The 16,851-nt window shown below is 36.8% G+C and overlaps 1 protein-coding gene across 1 annotated transcript; it reads right to left on the bottom strand.

Moving 5' to 3' along the window:
* Window positions 1-327: 327 nt before the first annotated feature.
* On the bottom strand, window positions 328-1,680 carry LOC121977228. The gene is made up of 3 exons (XM_042529823.1): window positions 1,342-1,680; window positions 1,143-1,253; window positions 328-1,063 (listed from the first exon to the last, which is right to left on the bottom strand). The coding sequence occupies exons 1-3, from the start codon at window positions 1,632-1,634 to the stop codon at window positions 328-330; spliced, it is 1,140 nt and encodes a 379-aa protein (XP_042385757.1). The 5' UTR covers window positions 1,635-1,680.
* Between the last annotated feature and the right edge of the window lie 15,171 nt (window positions 1,681-16,851).

The raw sequence follows: 16,851 nt of genomic DNA, 5'->3' as shown, positions 1-16,851 counted from the left end.
ATTTTTTATATATATAATTTAGAGACTGTGAACAATGTCTAATAATAATAATATACAAAAAAATAACCATTATTTAAACTTATCAAAACTAGTAAAGCGATATTACAAAAATACTTTTGATAAAAGATAGTAAAGCAAGCTGAGTGTAAATAAAAATTTTTAACTGTGCAAATAAAACTGATTCAAAAATTATCTTACGGTCCAAAAGTAAACAAAAAAAAACAGCCACTTTGTGCTTCTAATGTTACCGCACATACATTACATCTACGCATGCATTCATCATCTTTATTTATAAATTGCATTTCTCACTGCACTTAGTCATGGAAATCATTCATCTCCAAACAACATGTCCAACTCCAGACTACTTGCCCGGCCGAGCAAATCATCCAACTCCCAATCCCAATCGTCGAGCATTTCATCATGCACCTGAGTGCACGCCCATGGCGAGAGCGGATCCTCTGATTCACTTTTCCATAGTCCTTTTTTGATTTTCTTTGCAATTGCAGCCGGATCGTGGTTGGAATTTGGCCGTAATTGACTATGATCCCTTCTTGAATTCACATTCTCACTCAGGTTATAATTTGAGTCGGGACAAGCAGTTGAAGGTCGCTGGAGGTGGGCGGATGGCCAGACTGTCGGGAGCCCAACGAGGGACGGCCTCCGAATGACTTCTGGCAGTCTGTCCCAACCAAATGCGGCCGGATTCCAGTCGTGATTCGACTGTAATTGTGAAGGGGGATCTGCCCTCACCCGCAACAGATCAAGATCCCCATTGAAGAAGACATTCTCACGGCTTTGACCGTCGACTTTAGCATCGGTAGTAGCAGCTACAAGTGATGGAGAAGACGATGACGAAGAGGACGTGATCAGGCGATCAGAGGTCGGCGGCGGCCAAGAGGGCTTTTGAAAAGGGAGACCTGTTGTCGACTCGGATAATTTGCAGGTATGGCGAGCGGTGTATTCCACGGTAAACTTCGGTGGATCCGCATGACCGTCTTCTTGCTGCACCGTCTTCTTGGCCTCGCAGCCTTGCTCCTCTTTGTATGTGCATCTGAAGTAGCTCCTGTATGGATGGTTAATTAATTAAGCAGATCTAGCGATTAATTAGTGAGAGTCTAATTCTAATTCTAATAATTAATTACCTCGGATGCTCAGTATTGTTGATGGACTTCTGTCCGTACTTGCGCCACTGGCGACCATCCTCGTAGGGCACCGTCGTCACGACTGCCCATTTCTCCTCCTCCTCCCTCCTCCTGCTATTGATCTAGCTAATTAGTTGTCAATTTGGCCAATTCCAAATATATAAAATAATCAAATTTATAAACTAATTAATTAAATTGCCTTTTCTTTCTTCCCCAAGTAGCAGTCCTCTTCTCGCCGGCGATCCCCTCGCTGGATTGAAGGGCGGAGAGGGCCGACGCGGTGAGCTTCAGTATGTCCTTGATGATGTCGCCGCCCAATTGCGACCAGGTGGAGCCGACGGGGAACTGAAGTAACACAGCCTGCAGCTGGGTCATCAGATCATGGGCTCGGTTGATGTCTCGGATCGCCACGCGATGCCCGCACGGCCATGAATCCTCCGGCGCCAGCGACGGCGGATCGGCGGCATGAGCTTGTGGTTTGCCGAACTGCATGGTTGATCGATCGATCGATCGGCCACCTCTACTAGCCTTAATTATTTTTGGTGGAGGAGAGCCTAGCTCGCCGTACCCGTTCGATACTTAAAGCCCGGAGTTAGGGGTGCGAATGACCACGTGGTTAGGGGATAAGCTTACGTTGTTGAATCTGATGTCATTCTAAGTCGTCAATTGTTGGCGTCAGCCGATCTTTCGATTTTTAAAAAGAAATAAGACACCCACACTTGACATGTCCCATGATGACAGTGTCGTACCTGAGATTTTGATGGTCTGAATCGAACTTTAATAAAAAGAGTTCCTTATATCATCTTACTATTATATTAATTTAAAAAATCATCTATATTTCAAAATATAATGAAAATATAGCAAACGACTCTAGTTGTACTCATAATTAGTCATGAAAATTTTATACTGCTACAATTCAAGTGTAGCACAAGGAATCCTGTTCATTGCTTGTTTTTTGTCAGGGAGGTAATTAATTCAATTAGGTCATCATTTACAATGACAAATGAGCATAAAATGACATCAAAATTATAGATTGGAGCCAAAGAGCTAAGCTCAAATAGATGAATAAGAAGAAAACGACTACTTACTTTTAAAAAAGCATCTTAGCATATCTCCTGTTTCAATGAGTTCACAATCAAATTTTATGAATAAACATTCTTGTAATTGAGGCCAAACCAATCTAAAGGAATTGTTTTGGGCACAAACAATTGACCAATTGTTGCTGGAAAATTTATCAATTTGTCTTTATTTTTGGTATATTTAATATTTAATGCAATGAGCATTAGTGATCAGTTGTAAAACCCAATTAAATGGTTAGATGTGGATTTGCTTATTAGATCTCTCATGCTTTTCCTACGAAGGAGGTGCAGAATCCTTTTTTCTAGCTCGCTTCTAGATGCAAAAAAAAACTAACTAATTTAATGAAACAAACTAATTGAATCAAATTGGTTTGAAGTTAATAGGAATTACGGCAATTTACCAAAGGGCGCATTTGAAAATTTGAATTTACCAAAAGGCGTACACTACTTTGGTATTTATCAAAGAGCGCACTTTTTAAAAAACATTTCCTATTTTACCCTCCTGATAATTTGACTTTTCTATTATTTTTCTTTTCTTCATTATATTTCTCTCACTTCTCTCTCCTCTGTCGGCAGAATATAGGAATAACATTAGTCAATCTTTACTCACATTTTAATACATTTGAAGAAGCTAAAATAAATAATGGACACCATATTTGGACTCCTTGCAATTTTAGAAATCCACAGGAACTGAAATGGGTGCAATCGGAGCTTTCTAGGTCGATCAGTGAGTTTCGGTCAAAACCCACTGATGGACCTCGAGAGCTCCGATTGAACTCATTTCAGTTTCTATGGATTTCTAAAATTACAAGGAGTTCAAATATGGTGTACATTATTTATTTTAGCTTTTTATAGATGTTAACAAGTAAAATCAAAGAATCGGCATAAAAGCCCACGTTGGGCCTGATATGGAATGATATCACACCATATTTGAACTCCTTGCAATTCAGTTTCTATGAATTTCTAAAATTACAAGGAGTGAAAATATGGTGTCCATTATTATTTTTGGCACTCCTGGTAGTGGACCAGAGGTTTTGAAAAACCCTAAATCTCTCTTTCTTTTTTTTTTCCTTTTTTTTAGGCCTGATATGAAGAGATATCATGCCCACGTTGGGCCTGATATCTCTTCATATCAGGCCCAATGTGGGCCTGATATCTCCCCATATCAGGCCCAATGTGGGCCTGATATGGGAGATATCAGGTCTAGTAATAAAAAAAAATAAAAAAATAAAAACCTCGGTCCACCATTAGAGTGCCAAAATAATAATGGACACCATATTTTAACTCCTTGTAATTTTAGAAATTCATAGAAACTGAAATGGGTGCAATCGGAGCTTTCTAGGTCGATTAGTGGGTTTCGGTCAAAACCCACTGATGGACCTAGAGAGCTCCGATTGCACCCATTTCAATTTCTGTGGATTTCTAAAATTGCAAGGAGTTCAAATATGGTGTCCATTATTTATTTTGGCTTTTTATAAATGTTAACAAGCAAAATCAAAAAATCGACATAAAAGCCCACGTTGGACCTGATATGGAATCATATCAGGCCCGATATCATTCCATATCAGACCCAACGTGGGCCTGATATCATTCTATATCAGGCCCACGTTGGGCCTGATTTGAGTCTATATCAGCCCAATGTTGATTCTTTGATTTTACTTGTTAACATTATAAAAGCAAAATAAATAATGGACATATTTGAACTCCTTCAGCGTCACAGCCTTCAGAAACGCAACTTCCGGTCTCGTCCATCTCTGGGTTTGGGACCGTCGGTGGATTGCAGGAGGAAGACGCACGCTGATTGTTCCGCCTTCTAAAAATGAAGAAATGGTGACAGTTGTTGGTTGGGAGAGTCCAAATGGACGGTGGATGTTCCATGGGCTCAAACGCGTCGGTCGCCAATTTACCCGTTTTGCCCATTGCTGAAAGTCAAAAATGGAACAATCTAACAAAAATAAAAAATAAAAATAAAAAAAAATTGCCTGCTATCAAAATCACAAGCAAGTCATGATTATGTATTAATCATCACTAGATGACAAAAGACGAATAGAATTATCTCGTAATTTTCAGTCGAATTTCAGGTTAATAAGAAATGGACCTAGAGAGCTCCGATTGGACCCATTTCAGTTTCTATGGATTTCTAAAATTGCAAGGAGTTCAAATATGGTGTCCATTATTTATTTTTGCGTTTTATGGATGTTAACATGTAAAATCAAATAAGCGACATAAAAGCTCACGTTGGCCGATTGGAATGATATCAGGCCCAACGTGGGCCTGATATCATTCCATATCAGGCCCAACGTGGGCCTGATATCATTCCATATCAGGCCCACGTTGGGCCTGATTTGAGTCTATATCAGGCCCAATGTGGGCTTTTTTACCGATTCTTTGATTTTTGCTTGTTAACATATATAAAAAGTCAAAATAAATAATGGACATCATATTTGAACTCCTTGCAATTTTAGAAATCCATAGAAACTGAAATGGGTGCAATCGGAGCTCTCTAGGTCCATCAGTGGGTTTTGACCGAAACCCACTGATCGATCTAGAAAGCTCCGATTGCACCCATTTCAGTTTCTATGAATTTCTAAAATTACAAGGAGTGAAAATATAGTGTCCATTATTATTTTTGGCACTCCTAATGGTAGACCAGAGGTTTTGAAAATAATAAATCTCTCTTTATTTTTTTTATTTTTTGTTGTTACTATGCCTGATATCTCTCATATCAGGCCCACATTGGGCCTGATATGGGGAGATATTAGGCCCAACGTGGGCATGATATCTCTTCATATCAGGCCTAAACAGAAAAAAAAGGAAAAAAAAAAAAAAGAGAGATTTAGGGTTTTTCAAAACCTCTGGTCTACCACTAAGAGTGTCAAAAATAATAATGGACATCATATTTTCACTCCTTGTAATTTTAGAAATTCATAGAAACTGAAATGGGGGCAATCAGAGCTTTCTAGATCGACCAGTGAGTTTCTGTCAAAACCCACTGATGGACCTAGAGAGCTCCGATTGCACCCATTTTAGTTTCTATGGATTTCTAAAATTGCAAGGAGTTCAAATATGGTGTCCATTATTTATTTTGACTTTTTATATATGTTAACAAACAAAAATAAAAGAATCGACAAAAAAGCCCACATTGGGCCTGATATAGACTCAAATCAGGCCCAACGTGGGCATGATATGGAATGATATCAGGCCCAACGTGGGCTTTTATGTCGATTCTTTGATTTTGCTTGTTAACATCTATAAAAAGCCAAAATAAATAATGGACACCATATTTGAACTCCTTGCAATTTTAGAAATCCATAGAAACTGAAATGGGTGCAATCGGAGCTCTCTAGGTCTATTAGTGAGTTTTGACCGAAACCCACTGATCGACCTAGAAAACTCCGATTGTACCCATTTCAGTTTCTATGAATTTCTAAAATTACAATGAGTGAAAATATGGTGTCCATTATTATTTTTGGCACTCCTAGTGGTGGACCAGATGTTTTGAAAACTCTAAATCTCTCTTTATTTCTTTTTTTTATTTTTTTATTTTTTGTTGTTACTAGGCCTGATATGGGGAGATATCAGGCCCACATTGGGCCTGATATGAAGAGATATCAGGCCCAACATGGGCATGATATCTCTTCGTATCAGGCCTAAACAAAAAAAAAGAAAAAAAAAGAAAGAGAGATTTAGGGTTTTTCAAAACCTCTGGTTCACCACTAGGAGTGCCAAAAATAATAATGGACACCATATTTTCACTTCTTGTAATTTTAGAAATTCATAGAAACTGAAATGGGTGCAATCGGAGCTTTCTAGATCGATCAGTGAGTTTCGGTCAAAACCCACTGATGGACCTAAAGAGCTCCGATTGCACTCATTTCAGTTTCTATGGATTTCTAAAATTGCAAGGAGTTCAAATATGGTGTCCATTATTTATTTTGGCTTTTTATAGATGTTAACAAGTAAAATGAAAGAATCGGCAAAAAAGCCCACATTGGCCCTGATATGGACTCAAATCAGGCCCAATGTGGGCCTGATATGGAATGATATCAGGCCCAACGTGAGTTTTTATGCCGATTCTTTGATTTTGCTTGTTAACATCTATAAAAAGCCAAAATAAATAATGTACACCATATTTGAACTCCTTGTAATTTTAGAAATCCATAAAAACTGAAATGAGTGTTATTGGAGCTCTCTAGGTCGATCAGTGGGTTTTGACCGAAACCCACTGATCGACCTATAAAGCTCCGATTGCACCCATTTCAGTTCCTGTGGATTTCTAAAATTGCAAGGAGTCCAAATATGGTGTCCATTATTTATTTTGGCTTCTTCAAATGTATTAAAATGTGATTAAAGATTGACTAATGTTATTCCTATATTCTACCGACAGAGGAGAGAGAGAAGTGAGAGAAATATAATGAAGAAAAGAAAAATAATAGAAAAAGTCAAATTATCAGGAGGGTAAAATAGGAAATGCTTTTAAAAAAGTGCGTTCTTTGGTAAATATCAAAGTAGTGTACGCCTTTTAGTAAATTCATATTTTCAAGTGCGTCCTTTGGTAAATTGCCGTAGGAATTAAGGAGCAGGAGCATAGAGGCAGAAGAGAACAAGAAAAATCAACTTTGCTTTTGTCTCCCTCTCACCTTTTTCCTTGCTTTTGTAACTGCACAAAACACAACAATTCAAAAGCAAAAGAACTAATGTCGCAAGCAAGAAGTCAAAAACAACGAAGTTGATCAGAAATAAAAACTACACAAATCAAACAAAAACTTACCTAAATGGAAGATTAATCGAAGAGATTGGCAAGTTGCTATTGCTGGCAGTGTAGAAAACTAGAAACGACCACCCTTGAAGAGGAGAGTTCACGATGGAATTAGGGCAAGGATTGACACTTCGCGATGACAAAATTAGGAGAGGATCAGCACAGCAACACTTCGCGACGACGAAATTAGGGTGAGGATTGGGCGATCAGCATAGCGGCACTTCGCGATGGCGAATTTAGGGCGAGGATCAGGTGATCGACAGATGGGCACTTCTCAAGTCGCGATGGCGAAAAATTAAGGAGAGGAATCGATGATGCAAGTTTTAAATTACATGACACACTAATAATATTTGGGCCCCTCTTGGAACTGGGTCTGAGGCAACCGCCTCTTGGGCCTCACCTCATGTCTGCGCCTACATGATGGCAAAGGTGAATGCGCTCATCCTTAGTGCCTCCGACAATTCGTCTAAGAGCCAATACGGAGGAGGTAAATCACGGACGGTTACTAGTCTTTAGAATAATAACTAGCACATAAGAGAAATATTTATCTCGATTTTAACAAAATTTGAACCCCAAATTTCATGATGACAATACTTCATATACTAACAACTAGATCGTCATGAGAAAACACACTTCACAAAATCATATTATGAGTCACGTGTGTAAAATTTTAAAAATTGCATTTATTAGTAGAGATCATCAAGTGTCGGGCCTCGGAATCACATATATATTAAATCCTAAATCGATCAGTTAATTATATGAATAAGAAAAACTATATTATTGATGTTATAATGTAATTTGTAAATATTTTTGAACCAGATAAGTTGGTACATGTCGTTGAACAAGTCAAATCCGTCCGACCAATTAAGTATTTAACACATGCATATATGTCAGAAATAACTCCTTAGTTTAATTTATCCTGCATAAGTTTTGGAATATTCATTTTAGACAAAAAAATTAGGAAAAAAAAAATTAGGAATTTTTTTATTAACTCCGTAATAATGTAAAACATCATACCTCCAAGGTAATTACATTTTCGGATGAAACTATTCATCCTCTTCCTCCCGTTCTTTTAGCAAATTCTTCTTCAGCCCTGTATACCCATTTATTTTATTAAACCAGTTAACACTGAATTTGGACAATCGGTCCGGTCTCACGTATATTTTCTATTTACTGTTAAGATAAATTAAAAAGTGCTCATGTAGGGGCGTAGCTAAGATTTTCGATTAAAAGGGGTAATTTTCAAAAATTCATGAAAAGAGAAAGGAATAACTTATAACTCTTGGAAGATCATTGCTTTTCAGAAAAATAGAGAAGGTAAAATAGAGAGGAAGAAGTAAAAAAAGAGGAGAAATTTCCTTTCTTCGTTAGCAATCTTGACTAGTTTCGGTGAGCTCGGCAATAACACAATCAAAAATGTGGAACCGTCACATCAGCGGCCCCCTAGAGCCGGTCCCACGGATATGGAGGGAAGTAAATGCAGGTACACAGCTAAAAGCGCATAGCCGGGATGCTAACCCCAGACAATGACACTCCGAGAATCGAACCCTGGACCTTTCGACCATGAAACCATGCGCCCCCAGCTGTGCTACACCCTGGGGATAACAATAACACAATCAAGGTAATACAAAACATGACTATTTTGTTGTGCCAATAAAATCCTAAAAAATACCAGAAGAGGAAGAAGATAGGGGGGTTGATGGCTGTTTAATCTTGTTGCATTTCTTGCTTGCTGGAGAAGAGAAAGGAGAAGAAAAAAGTTCTTGTGCTTTAGAAGAGGAGAGGAAAAAATTGTAGATTTACTAACGTTGAAGAAGAGAAGGAGAAGAAGCAAATGAGGAAGAAGAGGAAATAAAAATAAAAGAGAGGAATGAGTGAAGGGGTGGCATACGGTACGATTAGGATATAACATTGTGGCAAAAAAAAAAAAGCGAATACGCTCGCCCCCAGCGCCCCCGCCAACCCGTCCCAAGGCCAACACGGAGACGATTAGGATATAACATATGCATAGGAAGAAGAGGGAGAGAAAAAAATGAAAGGTTTTGTCAAAAATATCCTAATTCTTTTTAAATTGTTCGAACTCATTTAAACATTAAACTTAATTTGGTCATAACTCAACTTCAAATCAATTCTAATTTGAACCAACATAATACTTATCTCCATATCTACTCGTTGAATTTAGTTCAAACTCGATTCAATTTTAATTTAGCTTCCTTATTTTGTACCATACGATTTAGTTTATCCATTTATTATTATATATTTTATTTTTAAAATTCAATACTTAACATTTTAAATCGTGATATTTTCTCATAGAAGTGGTACCAATGATAACTTAGGTCATGAATTTTTCAAATATGTGATCAATTTCAATTTTCGAAATTGAATGGTGATGAATCAACTACTCAAAGTGACGATAAGGACTTCCATATATATATATAATGTGAGAGGGGGCAATCGCACCCCCTCTCCTTAAGATGGCTACACCCTTGGCTCGTGGTAGGCGCCCCAAAACCAACATCCCATGGTTGCGTATATTTCATTGGAGAAAAAATTCCTATAAATATATTGTAGCTAGGGATCAAATCATGCAGGAGCGTAGCCAATTTAAAAATACTATTAAAATTGTACTCCTCGGCTAGAATTAAACTTATTAATTATTACATCCTTATTAATTTTTTTTAACCAATTCTCATTCAATATATATGATTATAAAATCTACTAAAAATATAATCTATAAAACTACAGTTAGAAAGTATAGAATTGGAATACAAACAATTAACTTTTAATCAAATCGAGAATATACAAATTAAGAACTTTGAGAGTTGAAGTATCAAGAATTATGAGCAAACAACAGATAAAATTGAGTAATTGATCATAATTATATAAGATTTTCTAGAGGATGAAAAAAAATAGATTTGACATCATATTAATATATGTTAAATAAAAGTACGTGACGCAACCTATATTTGCATACCTAGAATTATGTCGCTCATTGCCTAGTAAGACGATGATCGTCTCGCATGTGGCCACTCGCGAAGCGATTGCGTGAGACAGTGTCTACCTCATGTATGGTTGCTTTACGAGCGACCACACGCAAAGTGGTTGCTAGTTGCCTGGTGAGGCAACGTCCGACTCTCGTTGGCTCTTTGTCCGTGATAGAATTCTATTTTATTGAATTGAATAAGAAGTAAAAAATTTTGGTGACCTTTGAATAGTGAATTCCTTGTTTGTTGCAGAGAGTAATGCGTAGGAAAGGAGACCATGCTGCTAGCAAGTTTAGAGTAAAAAAATTAAACAAGGTGAATTTAATATGTTTATTAACTTATAAATATAGTGACTTTTATAAAATTTATCATTCTAATTAGATACATTTTTAAAAAATTAATTATTTTTAATTTGTTATTTTAAAATTGTCATCTTAGAAATCGAGGCTAATACATAAAAAGTTAAAGTTATTAATTATATATTTTTTTAAAACAAAAGTGGGGTTGGAGCCCACCCTAGCCCAAGGGTGGCTCCATCCCTGGAACCACGAATGCTTAAGTGACAATTTGACTCATGTAGGCCCAACTCATGATGAAGTCCAATATGATCTTTTAAACTTCAAAAGAACATAATTTTTGACTCAGGACTCATCAGGCTCTGTCAATGGTCATACGTGTAGAATTTAAAAATCTATGTTTGTTATGGGTGAAATCATAACGCCAAGTTTTGGCCCAAAATTCCACCATTTAAACCTTTTTTTTGGGAGTTTTTTGCTATGTTTAGTAATTTTTATTTTTAGGGTATTTAGGGTAATTTTTATATTCATGGTATTTATAGAAGATAATTTATCTTAATCTGTGTCCTATTTTAAGTTAAAATCATTCAATTATGTACTTTTATTTTTTGATAAAACAACTATTTACTTTCTTTACCAGATTAGAATTAAGATCTATTAATTATAATTTCTTTTCTTTATTTGGGTCTTACATTATAGTCTACATAAAAGTCATGTTTAGATGTTGATTAATTATCTTTTATTCAAAATAAAAAATTATATTGTGGTAAAACTCAGATATTCTCTTCGTTCGAGGAGGATTCTCTTCTTGTTTTCACCTCAATCTTCCTTTCTTAGTAGCCCATAGGATAATCATTATTCTACCCAGTGTCAGAGCCACGTGAAGGTCATTGTCAGATCCAATGACGGGTCGTCGTGGTCTTAGTTGTGGTCGCAACAAAGGTAGACTTCGATGGAAGAAGTCGAGCACCATGCATGGTCGTAACGTCCGGGACATAATGGCGATTGAAGATTTACGAAGGAAAGTTACAGAGTTAACCTAGCATCTAGCGGTGCGAGATCTCGAAGATCATGAGATTTCTGATCATGGATCTGAGTCTTCCTTCGAGAACTCATATCACCTACAGGATACACTTCAGGAACGCCATGGGAGAGAGGAGCTTCTTGGAGATTTCGGATTTCGAGATCTACTCAAATTTTTTGATTTATTATGAGCAGAGAATTTCATTGACTGAATCAAAGAAGTAGAGCGAAAATTTAACTATAAGCAAGTTCCAGATCGGATGAAGATAAAATTAATTGTCATCCGACTCAAAGAGACAAGCATTAACATAGTCAAAAACATATGCGACGTTTTCGAAATAAATTTATCTATAAGATAAATCTCAAAAAACTGATTGAAAGAATATAAAGTAAAATATCATTTTTTTTTAAAGAATGGTTATTTTTTCAAAAATCTTCCTTTTGCATCGTAGCCCGGGGCCACAACTACCCATTTAGCTAGCACCTCTCTGGCCAAATTAACCTTCAGGACAGTTAGCTGGCGTTCTTAATAGCTAGCTAGCTAGCTAGTTCTGCATGGCCATACACTAATTACTTTATGAGTCTTCTCGCACTGTGGGCAGCTAAGCTAAGTCTTCGTTCTCGTGATCAGATTCATGAGTGGTAGCTATCAGCAATTATGTATTTACTTTGTCCAGCTGGTCCTTCCAAAATAAAATAATTAGTAGTTTTAGCTGTCTTTTTTAGGGGTGTTTAAATAATGAATTAGAGAACGGGGGAATGAAATGATAGTAAAAAATAATGTTTAAATTATGGATTTAAAATTAATAATTTGGGAATGATTTTTAGATTTATAAGAATCAATAAAACTCATATAACTAGATAAATTTTATTTTTTTTCCCATTCTCATTCCACTTTATTATCAAATTCATACTCATAATCATTTCATCATTCAACCAAATGTCATCTTAATTTTCTTACTTCTTTTTCAAAACACAATCGACCACGGTTAAAATTATCATTTTATCCGATTTTAAATTTATGTCAAAATGTTGACCACCCCATAATATACACTGAACTATTTTTGCAAATAAATTTAAAGTTTTTTTTTTTTTAAAAAAAACATTTTAAACTTATCAAAACTACTACAGATATATCAAAAAATATTTTTGATAAAAGATTTTAAAGCAAACTAAATTTGTCATGCAATTTGTAACGGTGCAAATAAAACTGATTCAATAATTATCTTACGGTCCAAAAGTATACCCAAAAAAAAAACAGCCACTTTGTGCTTATAATATATTACCGCACATAGACATCAAAGTTTCTTTATAAAAAAATATTTTAATAAAAAGTTTAAACACAACAAATAAAATCATTAATCAACTATGATAATTCTGATGGTAATTGAAAGTTTAAGCACTTTAAGATTACCAACACGATTATAGGGGGATAAAACAAATTTACTCAAAAAAATTTAATTAAAGATTCTACCAAGAGCCCATTTTCAAATCAAGTAATTATTTCGGATATTCTAAACTGCAATGATTTCTTTAATTAGGGTTGTAAATAAGTCGAGCCGAATCGAGTTTTGGGATGTTCAAGTTTGTTGATAAGATAACCAAGTCGAGTCGAACTGAGCTTAAAATGAACCAAGCTTTTGAAATGAGTGTTCAAGTTTGACTTGGTTTATTTTTTATGAGCTTAAGCTTGTTTGAAACTTGCCTTGAGCTTGGTTCATTTAGATGTTATCAAACTCTCAATTCAAACTTGGCTTTAGTATGGTTCAAGCTTGACTTGAACTTGGTTCAAGCTTGGTTCGTTTAGATATTATCAAGCTCTCAATTCAAGTTTGTTTGATTGTTTGAAATTTTTAGTTGTTTGATTGATTATTGAACTTGATAATTTAAATTTATTTATTTATTTTATTTTATTTTATTTTATTTTATTTTATTTTATTTTATTTTATTTTATTTTATTTTATTTTATTTAGCATATTAAAAAGAGTTTTATTAATGAATACGGTTCTTGAACATTGTTCACGAACGTTAACGAGCTGAACACATATGTATTTAAACTTGTTTGTTTAGCTTAACGAGTTGTTCAAGTTTATTTATTTAATTAATCTTATGTATATTGAACGAATATAAATAAACTCTTACTAAGCCGAATACTAAACTTATTCATAAACGCTTGATTCATTTATAGTCCTACCTTTTAAGAATAAATCAACTACTGATTTAAAATGAATGAGATTTTGTCTTTGAATAATTATGAGTGATGTGTGACAATATTATATGCGAGTGTAAGGTCCAATCAACATGAGACCCGTTGAGATAAAAAATAATAAAAAAATCAATAATAATGACAAATAAAAATATATATAAAAATTTCAGAAAATAAAAATATTGATTATTGAGCTTGATAATTTAAATTTATTTTATTTTATTTTATTTTATTTTATTATTTATTTAGCATATCAAAAAGAATTTTATTAATGAATACGATTCTTGAACATTGTTCACGAACGTTGTTCACGAACGTTAACGAGCTGAACACATGTGTTTAAACTTGTTTGTTTAGCTTAACGAGCTGTCAAGTTTGTTTATTTAATTAATCTTATGTATATTGAACGAATATAAACAAACTCTTACTAAATTAAATATCAAATTTATTCATGAACGCTTTGTTTATTTATATTCCTACCTTTAAGAATAAATTTACTATTTATTTAAAATGAATGAGATTTTGTCTTTGAATAATTATGGGTGATGTGTGATAATACTATATGCGAGTGTAAGGTCCAATCAACATGAGGCCAGCTGAGATAAAAAATTAAATAATAAAAAAATCAATAATAGTGAGAAATAAAAATATATAAAAAATTCAGAAAATAAGAGATTTTGAATGACCTTTTCTAAGCATCTTTTTTGATAAAAAAAACTCTTTTTTTTTTCTCTAGTAAAAATTGTTTATCTACTTGTATCCATATCAATGCCAAAACTAAATGGTTTGATTTTAATATAAATTTTCACTTTTGATAGGGGAAGATAGTAGAGCACCATGAGGCATAGTCAAGTCAAAGTTAACATGATGAAATAAAAGTCAAAGTCAAGATAAGTTGGACCTGGTCAAAGAATCAATTAGCATGCACGAACCATCCCTCTAGCAGTGAAAGAGTTTTGCATATTGATATATTAAAGCAAGATTATTCTAAATGAATTTGTCATGAAATTAATTTTTAATGGGGGCAAAATTGATTCAAAAATTACAGCCTCAAAAGTAAATAAGAAAATATGCACTTTGAGCGGACATCGAAATTGCTTTAAAAAAAATATTTTAATAAAAAATTTAATCACAAGCCGATTTATGAATAAAATCATTAATATTTAGTGCCGAATATAATAATTATGTCAATTGAATATTTAAGCACTTACCCAGGCAAACGATTGTAGAGACAGAACAAATTTTACTTAAAAAAAATGATTAAAAATTCTACCGCATACAAATTTAAGAGATCATTGTCAAATATAATTTGCACGATGACAAAGTTTAACACTAACAGTGATTTTTGATGAATGAGGTGGTTTGATAGATATGCGAAACTCTAAATTTGTATATCATATAAAAAATTGGTATAAAAGAAATTGATTATGTCCGAGTGCTGAGATGATGGTCGTTGGGGGCGTGACGCTCTTTACTGGCTTTGCGTAAGCTCCGGGATGACGTAGACCTTCGTCGAGAACCTGTAAGCACAAAACCGAACCTGGAAGGGGTTCCCGGCGACAACCCTTCAACGCTCAAGTCAGTTCCCGTCGACGAGAAATCGAAGCAGAGTAATGAGAACTGTAGCTATAGTGATCAATAGCGCTTACCTCCGTTGAAGTCTGGGAGTCCTTATATAGAGCTCCCTGAAGGTGCATACACGCTTACCAAGACGTACATGTTTTTCAAAGCATACCTGTAATGAGTGTGTCAGAAAAGTACGCATGACGCCATATCTTAACAGACCGGACATATCCCTGACATGACAGTAGAAACTTTCACTGTACGATTCTCTGCCTGACCATGCCGCTTGTCGGTGACACCTGCCCCGAGTAAGATATTACCTCCTGTTCCTCTTGTCGTCTACAAGACTGAGTGGGAGGTCCGCTCGGCTGTGCCCCCATACTGCTGAGGGAGTGACCGAGCCGAGCGGGATGCCCGCTCGCCCCCTAGTGCCTCATCTTGCTTCCGCCTCGCCACGCGTAGTCGAGCAGTGTCCACCGTCTGGCCGAGCGGGGACTCCGCTCGGCCTCTAAGCGTCGGAAACCCGGCGTTGAGCTGGGTTGTCGCGCTGTCGTCCGGGCAGTACGTTGGTCGCCCGGCCGAGCCCGGGAGGTTGACCGTGCTGACTCCGATCCCCGCGTGTCGTTGGCTCCTCTACCATTCGGGTCCCACTTTACCCCTGGATCACATGCCTCCCCTTTAAGTCTAGTCGAAGGAGACTGTAAGTTTGACTGACTGGACAAATTGGTTTAATGCTCGGTCGGCCGTTCGGCAGTGATGATGAGGTGATTCACATGGGCTTGGGCGATCCGCTCGGCCGAACCTTCGTTGGCCGCTCAGCGAGGAGTGCACCTATACTTGTTAATCTTATCGCTCCATGTCCGGGTCTACTTATGGTCAAAGCTGTCGTCATCGAAATCCCCTCAGAATTCGTGCAAATCCCTGTTATTAAAACCGAGCACGCGGCCATGCCAAGTAATGGCCTTCCTAATATGCCGCCCTGTAACCTGGCGCTACGTGGCATTGTCGTCGTCATCGTACAGCGGGGGCGTCAGCTCCGATGGGACATGCGACGGTTTGAATTTCACAGCCGGATGCAAGCCTCGATCCCTGTGACCTAGATCGGACGGCTTTGGCTGGCCAAGCTCAATTTCTATAAAACCTCGAGGCCGACTTTTGTTCCATTGTTATTGCCTTTGTGCTTTGATGACTTCTTTCGTTCCCCATGCTTCGGCGATCCGTTCCTTTGGCGTTCCGGCGAACTCTTGGCGCACTCCTCCTTTGCGTTTCACTTTCTTGTAAGCCTCTTCGCTGCTCTACCTTGTCGTAGCATTCCCTAGTGCTTTGGTTTTCCTTCCTGTGCATTGTTTCTACTCCTGTCGGCCTTTTTCTGTTGATCCGTTGGTGAAACCGCTGAGCTTTTCGCTTTCCGGTCATGGCCAGTTCTTCTGACCCTTCTCCCGGCCTTTGGTATCACAACATGGAGAGTCGGTTCGACTCAGATGACGCCGCTAGCCTGATAGGTGCTTTCGATCTCCCTCGTGACCATGAGCTAATCTTAGCCGAGCCGTCCGATAGGCCTCATGACCCACTGGCTGACACTGTCACCCTTTCCCAAGATCAATTCGTAGCTGGCCTTCGACTTCCCATTCACCCTTTCATAATAGAAGTCTGCAACTACTTCCGCATTACGCTCGCACAACTCATTCCAAACTCCTTTCGGCTGCTATGCGGCGTAGTTGTGCTTTTCCGAGTGCACGACATCTCCCTAAGGTCCCAAGTTTTCCATTATTTTTATTATCCGAAGCAATCCGAGATAG

The sequence above is a fragment of the Zingiber officinale genome, chromosome 4B (assembly GCF_018446385.1).
Source record: "Zingiber officinale cultivar Zhangliang chromosome 4B, Zo_v1.1, whole genome shotgun sequence".
Classification (NCBI taxonomy): domain Eukaryota; kingdom Viridiplantae; phylum Streptophyta; class Magnoliopsida; order Zingiberales; family Zingiberaceae; genus Zingiber; species Zingiber officinale.
Note: the sequence above shows the minus strand (reverse complement) of the source record. Positions and strands in the feature narration are given on the sequence as shown.